This window comes from Castor canadensis, chromosome 1 (genome assembly GCF_047511655.1).
Source record: "Castor canadensis chromosome 1, mCasCan1.hap1v2, whole genome shotgun sequence".
NCBI lineage: Eukaryota > Metazoa > Chordata > Mammalia > Rodentia > Castoridae > Castor > Castor canadensis.
This window is the reverse complement of record NC_133386.1, coordinates 148,712,001-148,730,001: the sequence shown is the minus strand read 5'-3', so window position 1 is coordinate 148,730,001 and position 18,001 is coordinate 148,712,001. Positions and strand designations below refer to the sequence as shown.

The 18,001-nt window shown below is 36.6% G+C and overlaps 1 protein-coding gene across 10 annotated transcripts in view; it reads left to right on the top strand.

Moving 5' to 3' along the window:
• Sbf2 (SET binding factor 2) overlaps positions 1-18,001 on the top strand; it is a 406,422-nt gene that overhangs the window by 215,359 nt on the left and 173,062 nt on the right. For all 10 annotated transcript variants that reach the window (XM_074041194.1, XM_074041166.1, XM_074041157.1 and 7 more), the window contains exons 4-6: positions 2,782-2,904; positions 4,217-4,327; positions 5,531-5,636. In XM_074041194.1, coding sequence (XP_073897295.1) covers positions 2,782-2,904; positions 4,217-4,327; positions 5,531-5,636 — 340 coding nt within the window. The remainder of the gene's footprint in view (positions 1-2,781; positions 2,905-4,216; positions 4,328-5,530; positions 5,637-18,001) is intronic.

Sequence of the window (18,001 nt, the reverse complement as noted above, 5' to 3'; positions counted from 1 at the left end):
CCTGATAAATTATTTCTAGAAAATTTTGATCCCAAAAATCACATTCTCATCTCTTGGAACAAATTTTATTTTACCTAGCAATTTTTGGTATTATTTGTTTGTTTTGTCATAATAGTACATTTCTCCCAAATGTAGAAATATGATTTTTCTCTAAACTTGAGACATTTTGTGTGTGTGTGTGTGTGTGTGTGTGTGTGTGTGTGTGTATTTTGCATTTTCTCTACCCTAAACTACATCCCCAGCCTTTGGGGAAATGTGTTTTTGTAGGAGAGTTTTGGGGATTAAGAATAATAACATTTTAGGATTTGCAAAGTAAAAGTCAACATCTATGTTGGAAGTAAAAATAAAATTATTTTTACTTAATACTGATTTATATTATACTAGATCTTTTTTCTTCTCTGTTAACAATTATTCCTTTTAGCTAGTGTTTAAAGAGCAGTTTTAAAGAAGTGACCACTGAATTCTATTTTGTGTTTGGTCATTTACTTGAAATGGTTATCTACTTACTCAAACTGTCTTTTAATGGTACTCTAGAGCATTTATCACAATCTCATAAAATTGTGGATAGGTTTAATCTCTTCCAGGAATTTCAGTCATTTTTTGTTATTTTGAATTTGACAGTAATCCATGAAGCACATAATTCATTAAATGTGGAAATCATTGGTAAATTAATAATCTTCACATTTTTATTATTTCTAAGGATTGCAGAAACCAAAAACCTAATTTTAGTTTTGGCTTTGTAACAAACGAAAATTTTCAAGAGCATTTGGACTTTATCATATGTACAAATAGTTTATTTTTGATATGTGCATTCCATGGACAGCCAATAATTGGTTATATTGCACTGTACTAGATACTAAGTAGGTTCTAAAAGAAATTAAAAATACAGTTCTTGCTTTGCAAGCGCAAAGCCCTGAGTTCAAACCTAAGTCCCACAGATATATATGTAGATATATATTTTTTTCTTGGCCTCCATGCATAGGGAGGAAAAGACTTCCTTTGGTAAAATATCCAGAAAACCATTCCAAGAAAATTTATTCCTTCATTTATGCAGTGAACAACAAAGTGCCCATACCTTATTTTAGGAACTGGAATTCATCACTGAACAAGACAGAGAAAACCTGGCCTTTATGTAGCATATTCTAGTAGGGGAAAAAGACAAACCCAAACCCAAGATAAATGAAATGAATAATAACTGGATAGTGACAAGTATCATAGAGAAAAATAAGGCAGGAAAAGGGGATTAAAAAGTGTTAGGGCACTTCAGTTTCAAGTAGAGTGATCAGCAAAAGCTTGTCAGAGTAGGAAGAGGAGATACTTGAAAGAAGATCTAAAAGAGATGCAGAGCATAGTCATTAGGATATCTGGAAAAGAGCATTCCTAGCCAATAACAACAAGCAAGTCTATAGATTTGTAGATGGGAGCATGCCTGGTATGTTTGAAAAGCAGCAAAGAAGCAAAGTAGGGCAAAAGCAATGAAAGGAGGCTATTGTAATGATCCAGACGAGGTGATGGTGGCACACTATATTGTGGAAGCAATAGAGGTATTGAGAAATCAGAATTTGTTGATGTTGGATATAAGCTATCTAAGAAAGAGGAATCGGGAGTTTTTGGTTTGCCCAGTGAAAGAATAGGATTACCATTAAAAGACAGGGACCAGTGCAAGCGAGGTGAATCTAGGGAGAAAGATTGGAGCTGTGTTTTGTTCTGTTTTTTATTTATCATACATTAATAGTATGAGGGGAATTCATGGTGATAATTCAATACATGGGTACAGTGTGTCTTGAACAGTCCGTCCCCATTTTGAATATCTTTGAAGTGTCTTTTTTCATTAAGTGGTGATGCCAAATAGGCATCTAGATACAGTATTTCGTAGCATTTGGGGGAAAGCCTGACAAAGAAAGAAGTACACCAAAGTCTGATATTTTGGGGAGCCACACTGGAAAGTAAGAGAAAGAAAAAAATTAGGGAGGAAAATAAGTTTTAAGTTCTAAGTTTGATTAGTGTAAAAGAAAGACAAGGGGATTCTAGTTAGGGAAAATGTCCTACAATCTTAGAATGTCCAGAAATAAATCTGTATGCTTTATTACCGTACTCTTTTTTTTTCTTAAACATTTTAGTATGCTATAGACCATTATCAAACAGATAGGTACACAGGAAATATTTATTGATCCATAAATGAGAATATTATTTTTCCAAGTTTATTAGACAGTAGTTGTTAAAACAGGTGATTTTAAAAGACTATTTATTGTGGTAAAATCTATCTAAGATAATACCATTTAAGCCATTTATAAATGCGCATTTCAGTGGCATTAAGTTCATTCCGAAACTTAGTTTTATATATAAAAATGTTCTCTTTTTTTCTTTTCAAAATATCACCGTTGTTGCTTAGGAACAAAAGCAATTTCAAGCTGATATGTGCTTTACTTCCAAAAGCATTGAGCATTCTGCAAGCTTTAGAATGTTCATATGAAAGAGTTGGCCAAGCACAAAATGCCCTATTTGTAAAACAGACTTTTTTTCTTCTTTTGAAAACAACTAACTTTCCATTTAGGCAAATGTCATTTTAATTATTTGGGTCACTACTTAAAATAATTTTAGCAAGTCTTATTCACCTTCATTTCCTCACTCAGAAAGGAAATGATGGAGCTTCTCAAAAATAAAATAAGTATTCCTTGTCTGATTTTTGTAAGTTACCTGGAAGGAACATGGTATGAATATCTTTTGTGAACTATGAATGTAGGTAATTCTGTATATTGATTTCAATGTCACTTTTTCTAGGGAACAAAGAAGGAAGAGATTGAAGGTGAAGAAGAAGTATCTGGCTTAATTCAGCCTGCAGAGGTGTTTGCTCCCAAAAGCCTGGTGTTGGTGTCCAGATTAGACTATCCAGAAATTTTTAGGGTAAAGAACTTATAGTTGTCATTCTTAGTTTATATTATTATATAAACCTGTTTTGAATGAACCCTGGTGACAAGTTCTTTGTATTGAAAATATTGTTAAACTGAGTTAGTGATTCACCAATAAAGGAAAATTAGCAAGAACAGAAGAAATAAATTCATGTTGGATGATAAAAATACTTCAGTGAGTTAACAAAACTATTTGCACTTCTAAGGATGTAGCATTTGTTTTAAAATAGGTCACACATTAATTGAATCCAAAGGTTATAAACCCTTAAATAATTTGATTACCTACAGCAAATTAAAAATGCATTAGTAATTCAGCAATCTTGTATATGTTCAGCTTATGCACAGTCAGGCTGAAGTAAGTAGGAGTGTTTGAGATTTCATATAATTCTGATCATGCTACTGCCAGCATATCTTTAAAATATTGTTTATAGGCTGAGCATGGTGGTATATATCTATAATCCTAGCATTTGGGAGGTGGAGGCAGGGGGATCTCAAGTTCAAGGCCAGCCTAGTATACAAAAGGAGACCCTGTTCCCAAAACAACAGTAGCAACAAATACACACACACACACACACACAATTTACTTCCCGCTTTTTTCTTTTTTTCTGTATATATAGTCAGAATTTCAAATGTAAAAAACATTATTTATAAATATTTGTCCTAATAGTTTCTAAAAAACTCTTCTAGAAAATGAGATTATGTATTGTAGAAAAATTCACTTCATGTCAAGATTTCAATGACAATGGGCAATTCCTAACAATCACTAATTTTTTAGTCACAAATTTCAATAAACTGAAAAATTCATAAAGATTGTATGTTATCTTGTTTTACCACCTACCTTCTACTGAGCTCAAAGTGCTAATCTTATTATATTGTCTATTTTGCTACCTTTTATTATAATTCATATGTTAAATTTCCCATTGAATAAATATTCTGGATTTATAAGAATCACAAAGTAAAATAAAATCTCTAAATTTTTATCTTGAACTTTGGAGCAGAGCAAAACAGTTGGGCAAAAAACAGTTTTAGCCCTGTAAATTAATGACAGTAGTTATCTGAGCAGAGACACCTGTTTTACAAATTATGGCTTTCTGCATTCTGTAAACTTATCTCAGAAGCACACTTGGAGGTTCTGGTCCTAGAGGAAAATTTAATAAACTTAATATTGTTTGCTGCTTAAAATTTATTCCATTCACTGTAGAATATACTTTAATTCGTTCAAAGAGAAATTTTCCTAGGAGCAGATGTCATAATTTATTTTTAGTGGTTTTTCCATGAAATTACCATATGCATCTATCTCTTTGCAGGCTTGCCTGGGTTTGATCTATACTGTGTATGTGGACAGTCTGAATGTTTCCTTGGAAAGTCTCATTGCAAATCTTTGTGCTTGCCTTGTGCCAGCAGCTGGAGGGTCCCAGGTAAATAAAATAGAAAGGTGAATGGAAAGGGACTGTTCTCTCCCTCCAGTTAAGAAAGAATTCTTCTCAATATTTTTGTTTTAAAGAGGATTCTAGTTTAGTTAAGCATTGTTCCTATAGTGTTCCTTCTAAATGCTTAAGATTCCATTCTTTTGTTAGGTCATGGGGTTAATTTTCACAGAGTTCACCTTTCACATATTATAATTAGAAGCCATATTTTGTGTAACTTGAGCTCTATTTGGACATACCTTTTTTTAGATTGAACTTTTAAATGTGCTTTTAATACCTTTCTTACTCATATCTGTATATAGTTATACTTCATTTTATTAACTTAAATTTTTAAAAAGTTTGATAAAAATTAGGAGACAGCATTAAGAAAACGCTTCACATTTACTCTGTATGTGTCAAGATTTTCATAATTGTCTCTGAATTAGAAAAATAAGAAGATTTACTGCTTGATTTGTTTATTGTTTCTAGAGCAACCGTACTTTAAAAAGAATAGACTTGAGGCTAGTGCGCATAGCTCAGTAGTACAAATACATGCTTAGCATGTGGTAGGCCCTGGGTTCAATCCTTAGCACTCCCTCTCCCCCAAAAAAAGAATGCCCTTTCCAAAACTCTAAAAATGATTGGTTGATCATTTATTTTGTTTATTCTTATATAATATTGAGGAAGGGAGACAGCCTTCTAAAAATCACATCGCTTATCTTCAGTCAGATAAAGATGTTACATACAGTTAAAATGAGCACTTTTTCCTTGCCCTTTGCCTTTTTTAGCTGTCCTCTGTCTTTCTCAGTGTCTTTTGTCTTAAATTGTTACACCTTCCCCCCGCTCCTTTTTTTTAATGCTATTCCCTTCTTCCTTACATCTGCTATAAGGGCAGAATGTTAAATGTGAGTTTGGTCATGATCGGGCTTTAAAGAAACAGAATTGTCTTTGGGGGCCTTTACTAAAGTTTTTGACTTTAACAATAATTGGCAGTGATTTTTGTGCCTCAGAATTTTCAACCTTCAACTGCTGAATATTCTCATGCTATTTATATTTGTACACAAAAAAACTTCAGTGTTTTGGGTAATATGTTATTAGCCCTTTGCATTTGTTAATTGGCTCTTTTATGGTCACTTGTTCTAAAGCTGGACTTCAAAGGGTTTTTACTTTAAGAAAATGTCCACATTACTTTGTTGTGTATTTCTCATTCTACAGAAGCTGTTTTCTTTGGGTGCAGGAGATAGACAGCTGATCCAGACTCCTTTACATGATAGCCTTCCTGTCACAGGCACCAGTGTGGCTCTTTTGTTCCAGCAGTTGGGTATGTCTTTACTTGTATTTTTCAATGTCCTCCTATAAAGCCTATGGTAAGAAAAAGATTTAAGTTTGTATCACCTGACATGAATAAAAAAATATATGTAAACCATTTAATATCTCTCTTAGCTTCCATGGGCCAGGAGGAGAGAGAGTGGAGTTTACTTCCCAAGTTCTGGCTGTTGGGTAGGCTACCTAGGAACTTGTTTCTGTATCACCTCATTAGGAGCATGAGCAGAAACTGGCATGGTTTGAGTATCTAGGGGCAGCTGAGAACAAAGAAAGGAGAAAGGGGAGCTTGCTGTGGCCTTCACAGCTTGGTACCATTGTAAAAATGCACACAATTTGAGGCTTATCCTTCAAGGGAGAAAGAACACCCAATGTTCCAACTTTTCTGAAGGTTGTCTGGGTTTTGGAAAAGATACAAAGGAATTGGAACCATTGTTCATTGCTAGGGATGTGGTACAGCTACCTTGGACCACTGGATCTCAATCCTCCTCCTTTCCTCTCTCCCTCCCTCCTTCCCTCCTTCCTTCTCTTCCTTCTTTTCTTTTTTCTGTGATTTATTTTTATTGTTGTATTGGGGGTACATTGTGACATTTACAAAATTATGTACAACATATCCTAGTTGAATTCACCCCCTCTGTCATTCTCCTTTATCTCTTCTCCCTCCCCCCTCCACCCATTCCTGGAATAATTTCATTTTTCCATTCATGTACATGTATACAGAATATTTCCACCATATTCCCTCTCCTTCTCCCTTTCCTTATATCCTGCCCCTTCCCATTGATACTCACACCCAAGACAGGTCCTGTTTTACCTTCCTGTTCTCTGTTTTTGAAAAAAGAGACATTTTTGTTTGTTTAAGATAGCTATACAGGGAATTTCATTGTGACATTTCCATATATATATGTATTGGTTCATCCTCTCTACTTTTCTCCTTTCTACTTTAGTCTCCTTTTTATGGTGATTTCAACATGTTTAAGAATTCAATATCCATTCTTGTGTAGGAAGTACATCAACCATATTCACCTTCTTAACCTCCTTCTTTTACCTTCTGTCTCTCGTATGTAACCTTCCCTTAGCATAACCTGTTTTTCATAATACTGAGTGTATTTGTGTTGGGTCTGTATTCATATGTGAGAGAAAACAGGCAGCCTTTGGCTTTCTGAACAGGGCTAACTTCACTTAAGATGATGTTCTCCAGTTCCATCCATTTACCTGCAAATGACAAAAATTCATTCTTCTTTATGGCTGAATAAAACTCCATTATATATATAAATATCACATGTTCTTAATTCATTCATCATTAATGGGGCATCTTGGCTGTTTTCATAGCTTAGGTATTGTGAGTAATTCTGCAATAAACATGGGTGTACAGGTACCATTATTGTAACCTGACTTACGTTCCTGCGGATATACTCCTAGGAGCGGTATTGCTGGGTCATACAGAAGTTCTATTTTTAGTTTTTTGAGGAGCCTCCATACTATTTTCCATAGTGGTTGTACTAATTTACATTCCCACCAACAGTGTATGAGAGTTCCTTTTCCCCCACATCCTTGCTAACATTTGTTTGTGTTCTTGATAGGCATTCTAACAGGAGTGAGGTAGAATCTTAACATGGTTTTGATTTGCATTTCCTTTGTGGCCAGGGATGGTCAGCATTTCTGCAAGTGTTTTTTGGCCATTTGGACTTCTTCCTTTGAAAAAGCTCTATTAGATTCATTTGCCATTTCTTCATTGGCTCGTTGATTTTTTGGGAGTTTAGTTCTTTGAGCTCTGGTTATTAATACCACGTCAGATATATAGCTGGCAAAGATATTCTCCCATTCCATGGGCTGCCTCTTCAGTTTGGTGACCATTTCTTTTGTTGTACAGAAGCTTTTTAATTTCATGTTATCCCATTTGTCAATCCTTTCTCTTAGTTGCTGAGCCTTTGAGTTCTATTTAGGAAGGCATTGCCTATGCCTGTTAATTCCAGTGTATCCCCTGCTCTTTCCTGCACTAGCTTCAAAGTTTCCGATCTTATATGAAGGTCCTTAATCCACATTCAGTTGATTCTTGTACAGGGTGAAAGACACAGATCTAGTTTCAGTTTTCTGCATGCAACATTTTGTTTTCCCGGCAACATTTGTTGAAGAGACTGTCTTTTTCTCCATCATATATTTTGGGCACCCACATATAAATCAGGTGGGTGTAGTTGCATGGATTCATATTTGAGTTCTCTGTCTGTTCCACTGATCTTCATGTCTGTTTTTGTGCAAGTACCATTATGTTTTTATCGTTATGGCTCTGTAGTATAGTTGGAAGACAAGTATTGTGATACCTCCAGCATTGCTCTTTTTGCTCAGTAATGCCTTGGCTATTCGTGGTATTGCTTTAGGGTTGAATTTTCAATCTCTGTGATGAATGTCATTGGAATTTTGATGGGGATTATATTGAACATGTAGACTGCTTTTGGTAATACTATCATTTTCACAATACTGATTATGACAATCCATGAGAATAAGAGATCTCCCCATCTTCTGTAGTTTTCAGTTTCTTTCTTCAGTGGTTTATAGTTTTCATTGTAGAGGTTTTCCACTTTTTTTGTTAAGTTTATTTCTAGCTTTTTTTTTTGAGGTTATTATAAATGGAATTGTTTTCCTATATTCTTTCTCAGTCCGTTCATTATTGATATATAGAAAGGCTACTGATTTTTGTATGTTGATTTTGTATGCTGCTATTTTGCTGAAGTTATTTATAATGTCTAGGAACTTTTCAGTGGAGTTTTTTGGGTCTTTTAGGTACAAGATCATGTTGTCGTCAAATAGAGATAGTTTGACTTCTTTCTTTCCTATTTGAATTCCTTTTTATTTCTTCTTCCTGTCTTATTGCTCTGGTTAGGAATTCCAAGACTATGTTGAATAAGAGTGGAGAGAGTGAACTTCCTTGTCTCATTCCTGAGTTTAGAGGAAATTGTTTCAGCTTTTTCTTGTTCAGTATGATGTTGGCTATAGGATTGTCATATATAGCCTTTATTATGTTGAGGTACATTCCTTCTATTCCTAGTATTGTCAGAGCTTTTCATAAAAGGATGTTGAATTGGGTTGAAGGTTTTTTTCTGCATCTATTGAGATGATCATGTGGTTTTGTCTTTGCTTCTGTTAATATGATGTATTACATTTAGCAATTTGCATATGTTGAACCACCCCTGGCATCCATGGGATGAAACCAGCTTGATCATGGTGTATGGTCTTTTTGATATGTTGTTGAATTTGGTTTGCCAGTATTTTATTGAGGATTTTTGCATCTAAATTCATTAAGGAAATTGGCCTGTAATTCTTTTTTTGCTGTGTCCTTATCTGGTTTTGAGATGAGTGTAATACTGGCTTCATAGAATAAGTGTGGCAGTGTTCCTTTCCTTTCTATTTCAAGGAAAAGTTTGAGAACTGTTGGTATTAGTTCTTCTTTAAAGGCCTGATAGAATTCAGCAGTAAATCCATCGATCCTGCACTTTTTGGGGAGGGAAGGGGGATTAATTATTCCTGCTTCAATTTCATTGCTTGTTATAGATTTATTTAGGTGATTTGTATATTCTAGGTTCAATTTTGAATGGTCATATGTTTCTAGAAATTTGTCTGTTTCTTCTAGATTTTCCAATTTACTTAAATATATGTTTTCAAAGTAGTCCATAATGAGTCCCTGGATTTCCTTGATGTTTGTTGTTTTTCATTTTTTATTTTGTTAGTTTGTGTCTTTTCCTTCCTCATTTTAGTCAGATTTGCTAGGAACTTATCAATCTTATTTATCTTTTCAAAGAACCAGCTTTTTGTTTCATCAATTCTTTGAATGATTTTTTTGGACTCTATTTCATTGATTTTGGCCATTATTTTTATTATTTCTCTCCTTCTGCTAGTTTTCTGTTTAGCTTGTTCTTGTTTTTCTAAGAGTTTGACATTTAGCATCAGGTCATTTATTTGAGATCTTTCTGTGTTTTTAATATATGCATCGTGCTATAAACATTCCCCTTAGCACTACCATTGCTGTACTCTATAGATTCTGATAAGTTGTGCTTTCATCTTCATGGAGCAATGTGTTGTTCAGTCTCCAGGTGTTTGAGTATTTTCTACTATTTCTTTTGTTGTTGAGTTCTAGTTTTATTGCATTGTGGTCAGACAGTGTGCAGGGGGATTATTTCAGTTTTCTTATATTTGTTAAGACTTGCTTTGTGACCTAAAATATGGTCTGTTTTGGAGAAAGTTTCATGGGCTGCTGAGAAGAATGTATATTGTTCTGTTGCAGGATGGAATAGTCTGTAGACATCTATTAGGTCCATTTGATCTATGGTGTCATTTAATTCTAGAGTTTCTTTGATTTTCTTTTTGTCTCAATGACCTGTCTGTTGGTGATAGAGGAGGTATTGAAGTCTCCCATTACCAGTATGTGGGGTCTATGTATATTTTTAAGTCCAGTAGTGTATGTTTGATCAAGTTGGGTGCACCAACATTGGGCACATATCAGTTAACAATTGTTATTTCTTCTTGATGTATTGCTCCTTGTATTTGTAGGAAGCGACCTTCTTTGTCTCTTGTGACTAATTTAGGTTTGAAGTCTACTTTATCTGATATAAGTATAGCCATTCCTGCCTGTTTTGGGGGGCTATTAGCTTAGTAAATCTTTCCCACCCTTTCACCTTTAGGCAATGTTTGTTTCTGTCTGTAAGGTGGGTTTCTTAATAAACAACAAATTGTCTTAAAAAAAACAAAAAAACAACAAATTGTCGGGTCTTCCTTTTTAATCCAGTTTGCCAATCAGTGTTTTTCTTTGGTGGAGTTGAGGCCATTAACATTCAGTGTTAATATTGAAAGGTATGTGGTGATTCCTACCATTTAGTTGTTTTTGTTGTGTGAAGGTTTGTGTGTGTGCAACTAATTCTATACTACTCTCTAATTACTTATCTGCTCTTCTCTTGAGATGTAATAATTCCCATCCTTCATGGCTATGTGTATTTTCATCTTCCATGTGTAGAATTCCTTTCAAAATGTTCTATAGTGCTGATTTAGTGGTCATGTATTGTTTTAGTTTCTGTTTATCATGGAAGATTTTTATTCCTCCTCTATTTTATTTTATTATTTATATGTGCATACAAGGCTTGGATCATTTCTCCCCCCTGCCCCCACCCCTTCCCTTACCACCCACTCCGCCCCCTCCCTTTCCCCCCCACCCCCTCAATACCCAGCAGAAACTATTTTGCCCTTATTTCTAATTTTGTTGTAGAGAGAGTAGAAGCCATAATAGGAAGGAACAAGGGTTTTTGCTGGTTGAGATAAGGATAGCTATACAGGGAGTTGACTCACATTAATTTCATGTGCATGTGTGTTACCTTCTAGGTTAATTCTTTTTAATCTCACCTTTTCTCTAGTTCCTGGTCCCCTTTTCCTATTGGCCTAACTTGCTTTTAAGGTATCTGCTTTAGTTTCTCTGCGTTAAGGGCAACAAATGCTAACTAATTTTTTAGGTGTCTTACCTATCCTCACCCCTCCCTTATGTGCTCTCGCTTTTATCATGTGCTCAAAGTCTAATCCCATTGTTGTTTTTACCCTTGATCTAATGTCCGCATATGAGGGAGAGCATACGATTTTTGGTCTTTTGGGCCAGGCTAACCTCATTGAGAATGATGTTCTCCAATTCCATCCATTTACCAGCGAATGATAACATTTCGTTCTTCTTCATGGCTGCATAAAATTCCATTGTGTATAGATACCACATTTTCTTAATCCATTCGTCAGTGGTGGGGCATCTTGGCTGTTTCCATAACTTGGCTATTGTGAATAGTGCCGCAATAAACATGGGTGTGCAGGTGCCTCTGGAGTAACCTGTGTCACAGTCTTTTGGGTATATCCCCAAGAATGGTATTGCTGGATCAAATGGTAGATCAATGTCTAGCTTTTTAAGTAGCCTCCAAATTTTTTTCCAGAGTGGTTGTACTAGTTTACATTCCCACCAACAGTGTAAGAGGGTTCCTTTTTCCCCGCATCCTCACCAACACCTGTTGGTGGTGGTGTTGCTAGTGATGGCTATTCTAACAGGGGTGAGGTGGAATCTTTTTTTTTTTTTTTTCATTTTTCTTTTATTATTCATATGTGCATACAAGGCTTGGTTCATTTCTCCCCCCTGCCCCCACCCCCTCCCTTACCACCCACTCCACCCCCTCCCGCTCCCCCCCCTCAATACCAAGAAGAAACTATTTTGCCCTTATTTCTAATTTTGTTGTAGAGAGAGTATAAGCAATAATAGGAAGGAACAAAGGGTTTTGCTGGTTGAGATAAGGATAGCTATACAGGGCATTGACTCACATTGATTTCCTGTGCATGGGTCTTACCTTCTAGGTTAATTCTTTTGGATCTAACTTTTTCTCTAGTTCCTGGTCCCCTTTTCCTATTGGCCTCAGTTGCTTTAAGGTATCTGCTTTAGTTTCTCTGCATTAAGGGCAACAAATGCTAGCTAGTTTTTTAGGTGTCTTACCTATCCTCACCCCTCCCTTGTGTGCTCTCGCTTTTATCATGTGCTCATAGTCCAATCCCCTTGTTGTGTTTGCCCTTGATCTAATGTCCACATATGAGGGAGAACATACGATTTTTGGTCTTTTGGGCCAGGCTAACCTCACTCAGAATGATGTTCTCCAATTCCATCCATTTACCAGTGAATGATAACATTTCGTTCTTCTTCATGGCTGCATAAAATTCCATTGTGTATAGATACCACATTTTCTTAATCCATTCGTCAGTGGTGGGGCATCTTGGCTGTTTCCATAACTTGGCTATTGTGAATAGTGCCGCAATAAACATGGATGTGCAGATGCCTCTGGAGTAACAGTCTTTTGGGTATATCCCCAAGAGTGGTATTGCTGGATCAAATGGTAGATCGATGTCCAGCTTTTTAAGTAGCCTCCAAATTTTTTTCCAGAGTGGTTGTACTAGTCTACATTCCCATCAACAGTGTAAGAGGGTTCCTTTTTCCCCGCATCCTCACCAACACCTGTTGTTGGTGGTGTTGCTGATGATGGCTATTCTAACAGGGGTGAGGTGGAATCTTAGTGTGGTTTTAATTTGCATTTCCTTTATTGCTAGAGATGGTGAGCATTTTTTCATGTGTTTTCTGGCCATTTGAATTTCTTCTTTTGAGAAAGTTCTGATTAGTTCACATGCCCATTTCTTTATTGGTTCATTAGTTTTGGGAGAATTTAGTTTTTTAAGTTCCCTGTATATTCTGGTTATCAGTCCTTTGTCTGATCTATAATTGGCAAATATTTTCTCCCACTCTGTGGGTGTTCTCTTCAGTTTAGAGACCATTTCTTTTGATGAACAGAAGCTTTTTAGTTTTATGAGGTCCCATTTATCTATGCTATCTCTTAGTTGCTGTGCTGCTGGGGTTTCGCTAAGAAAGTTCTTGCCTATACCCACTAACTCCAGAGTATTTCCTACTCTTTCCTGTATCAGCTTTAGAGTTTGGGGTCTGATATTAAGATCCTTGATCCATTTTGAGTTAATCTTGGTATAGGGTGATATACATGGATCTAGTTTCAGTTTTTTGCAGACTGCTAACCAGTTTTCCCAGCAGTTTTTGTTGAAGAGGCTGCTATTTCTCCATTGTATATTGTTAGCTCCTTTGTCAAAGACAAGTTGGTTGTGTGGCTTCATATCTGGGTCTTCTATTCTGTTCCACTGGTCTTCATGTCTGTTTTTGTGCCAGTACCATGCTGTTTTTATTGTCATTGCTTTGTAATATAGTTTGACGTCAGGTATCGTGATACCTCCTATATTGTTCTTTTGACTGAGTATTGCCTTGGCTATTCGTGGCCTCTTGTGTTTCCATATAAATTTAACAGTAGATTTTTCAATCTCTTTAATGAATGTCATTGGAATTTTGATGGGAATTGCATTAAACATGTAGATTACTTTTGGGAGTATCAACATTTTTACTATGTTGATTCTACCAATCAATGAGCATGAGAGATCTCTCCACTTTCTATAGTCTTCCTCAATCTCTTTCTTCAGAAGTGTATAGTTTTCCTTGTAGAGGTCTTTCACATCTTTTGTTAGGTTTACACCTAGGTATTTGATTTTTTTTGAGGCTATTGTAAATGGAATTGTTTTCATACATTCTTTTTCCATTTGCTCATTGTTAGTGTATAGAAATGCTAATGATTTTTCTATGTTGATTTTATATCCTGCTACCTTGCTGTAGCTATTGATGATGTCTAGAAGCTTCTGAGTAGAGTTTTTTGGGTCTTTAAGGTATAGGATCATGTCATCTGCAAATAGGGATATTTTGACAGTTTCTTTACCTATTTGTATTCCTTTTATTCCTTCTTCTTGCCTAATTGCTCTGGCTAGGAATTCCAGTACTATGTTGAATAGGAGTGGGGATAGTGGGCATCCTTGTCTGGTTCCTGATTTTATAGGGAATGGTCTTTCAGTTTTTCTCCATTAAATATAATGCTGGCTGTAGGTTTGTCATATATAGCTTTTATAATGTTGAGGTACTTTCCTTCTATTCCTAGTTTTCTTAGAGCTTTTATCATGAAATGGTGTTGGATCTTATCAAAGGCTTTTTCTGCATCTATTGAGATGATCAAGTGGTTTTTGTCTTTGCTTCTGTTAATGTGGTTTATTACATTTACTGATTTTCATATGTTGAGCCACCCCTGCATCCCTGGGATGAAGCCTACTTGGTCGTGGTGAATAAGCTTTTTGATGTGTTGTTGAATTCGGTTTGCCATTATTTTGTTGAGGATTTTTGCATCAGTGTTCAAAAAGGAGATTGGCCTATAGTTCTCCTTTTTGGAGGTGTCTTTGCCTGGTTTTGGGATAAGTGTAATACTGGCTTCATAAAATGTGTTTGGCAGTTTTCCTTCCCTTTCTATTTCGTGGAACAGTTTAAGGAGGGTTGGTATCAGTTCTTCTTTAAAGGTCTGATAGAATTCAGCAGAGAATCTATCAGGTCCTGGACTTTTCCTTTTGGAGAGACTCTTGATTTCTGCTTCAATTTCATTTTGTGTTACAGATCTATTCAGGTGATTAATATCCTCTTGGTTCCATTTCTTTAAGATTTTCAAATTTATTTGAATATAGGTTCTCAAAGTAGTCTCTAATGATTTCCTGGACTTCGATGGTGTTTGTTGTTATCTCCCATTTTGCATTCCTAAGCCTATGCTTATTTCTGTCAGTGAGATGGGTCTCCTATAAGCAACAAATTGTTGGATCTTCCTTTTTAATCCATTTCGTCAAGCGGTGCCTTTTGATGGGTGAATTAAGTCCGTTAACATTAAGCGTTAGTACTGATAGGTATGTGGTGATTCCTGTCATTTAGTTGTCTTAGTTGTTTGAAGGTTTCATTGTGTGTACCTAAGTTGAGGTTACTCTCTACTTTCTTGCTTCTTCTTTTCCTGTGATTTGGTGCTGCCTGTCTTTTCATAGTTAAGTTGGGTTTCACTTTCTGTGTGCAGAATCCCTTGAAGAATCTTTTGTAATGGTGGCTTTGTGGTCACATATTGTTTTAGTTTCCGCTTATCATGGGAGACTTTTATTGCTCCATCTATTTTGAATGAGAGCTTTGCTGGGTAGAGTATCCTGGGGTTGAAGTTATTTTCATTCAGTGCCCAGAAGATCCCACCCCACGCTCTTCTTGCTTTTAATGTTTCTGTTGAGAAGCCTGCTCTGATTTTGATGGGTTTACTTAGTATGTTGTTGGTTGTTTCTCTCTTACAGCCTTCAATATTCTTTCCCTAGTTTCTGAACTTGTTATTTTAATGATGATATGTCGTGGGTAGTTCTATTTTGATCTGGTCTGTTTGGTGTCCTTGAGGCCTCTTGCATCTATATGGGAATAGATTTCTCTAGATTTGAGAAATTTTCTGTTACTATTTTGTTGAATATATTATGCATTCCTTTTGCTTGCACCTCTTCTTCTTCGATGCCCATGATTCTCAAGTTTGGTCTTTTGATAGAATCGGTGAGTTCTTGCATTTTCTTTTCACAGGTCTTGAGTTGTTTAATTAATAGTTCTTCGGTTTTTCCTTTAATTACCATTTCATCTTCAAGTTCTGAGATTCTGTCTTCTGTTTGTTCTATTCTGCTGGATTGGCCTTCCGTTTTGTTTTGCAGTTCTGTTTCGTTCTTTTTTCTGAGGTTTTCCATATCCTGAGTGGTTTCCTCTTCAATGTTGTCTATTTTTGTCCTGAGTTCGTTTATCTGTTTATTCATCGTGTTCTCTGTTTCACTTTGGTGTTTATACAGTGCTTCTATGGTTTCCTTTATTTCTTCTTTTGCTTTTTCAAATTCTCTATTTTTGTTGTCTTGGAATTTCTTGAGTGTCTCCTGTACATTTTGGTTGACCCTATCCAGTATCATCTCTATAAAATTCTCATTGAGTACCTGTAGTATGTCTTCTTTTAAATTATTCTTGTGGGCTTCATTGGGTTCTTTGGCATAGTTTATCTTCATTTCGTTTGAGTCTGGATCTGAGTATCTGTTTTCTTCATTTCCCTCTGTTTCCTGTACTAATTTTTTGCTGTGGGGAAACTGGTTTCCCTGTTTTTTCCGTCTTCCTGTCATTGCCCTTGGTGTTGTTACTGTCCCTGTACTGTGAACAATTAAGTATTTTCTAGTTTGTAATAATAACAATGGTGATATTTAGAATGGTAGGGTAAGAGGAGATGGAAAGCAAAGAAGTTAAAGAAAAAGGGAGAAACAAATAAACAGACAAGTAGGACAAAACAAAACAAAGACTCAAACAAAAAAGCATTAGTGTACTAATCGACAGTAAGCTGAACAGGCATTAGAGAGACAGAGGATTGAAAATAAAAAGTAAAAAGAATAAAGATAAGAATGAAAATTTTAAAAAAAGTAAATTTAAGAAATATATATTTATATAGATATATAAAATAAAACAAAATGAAAAATAGAAAATATAAAAAAACTCTCCAAGTTCAAATGCAATGAAGTTTTAGTCTTAATAATTTTGGTGCCCGTCTCAGCCTCCAATCCTGGAGATGGTGCCTCAGATGTTCTGTAATTGTTTCATCAAAGGGGACACATAAAGTAGAACAAAACTGCACAAAAAAAAAAAAAAAAACCAAAACCCCAAAGTGTCCCAAGTTCAAATGCAATACAGTTTCAATAAGTTTTTCAGCATGCAGGTGTAGTTCAGTTGTTTTCTCATTAAAGGTAGGGAGAAAGAAGAAAAAGAGTCTGGAGACAGTTCTGTGAATGGCTATCTGCGGCTGCAGCTTACCTGCCCGCTGCTGTCAGCCTGCTGTTGCTGGCGATGTTATTTATGCAGATCTCTGGGGTGAGCTTAACACTCACCTGGCTCTGCAGGCTTTGTTTACTCAGAGTTCTCCTGTGCATGAGCCTCTGGTACAAACTTTCCCCTTTCCAAGTACACTGGGGGAGGTGACTCTGCACCTGCTTTCTGTTTCCTGCGTGCTTATTTACAGCTCATGTGGGAAGTGGGTCTTCCCCCCTCTCCTGGAGTTTTCCTCCCACCGCTGCTTTAACAAGCTTTCCTGCTCCTGATTGCTGGCTGGTGCTGCTGCTCCTGCTGGTGCCGTGTTTGTTTACAGCTCACGTGGGAGGTGGGTCTTCCCCGCTCTCCTGTGGAGTTTTCCTTCCTCCATCACTCTCACAAGCTTTCCTGCTCCTGGTTGCTGAGCGCAAGCCCCCGCTCCCACCAGAGCCTCTCTGGCCAGGCCTGGCTTGTTTATTTACAGTTCCGGGAAGGATTCCCCTTCCCCGCTCTTCGGAGCTCAGGGCACCCCACCCTCTTTGCAACGTGTCTTTATTGTTCTTATTGCTTATTACTCAGTTTCTCTTTTTTCCCGGGTGGAGGTCGGTCTGTCCAGGGGGCTATGCTGATCTGGCCCAGGGTTGTCTGTGGGAGTACCACGTACCGCTAAGCTCACCTTGTCCGCATCTTCCCAAGCCGTCTGGGCGGGGGTGACTGGCGGCCCAGGAGCCCTCCTGGTTTCTCCGTTTAACGTGAAGTGGAGATTCTCTGTGCCGGCTGGATGTGTGGAGAGGTCAATATTTTGCCTCTTCTCAGTGGTTTTGCCTGCAAGGTGTGTCTCCGGCGTTTCTCCACGATTTCACTATAGGAGGCATGCTTTCTGCTTCCTCCCTCTAGCCGCCATCTTGGAATCTAAAAAATTAATGGAAGAATTAATGCGAGAAACTAAAAAAACCTTTAATACAAAAAGGGCAGTAAGGAGGAAAAAAAAGAACAACAAAGACTTAAGACATAGGAAATAAATGGCAAAATGTCAGGTAGAAATCTGCCGTATCAATCATTACATTAAATGTGAATGCCACCAACACTCCAATCAAAAC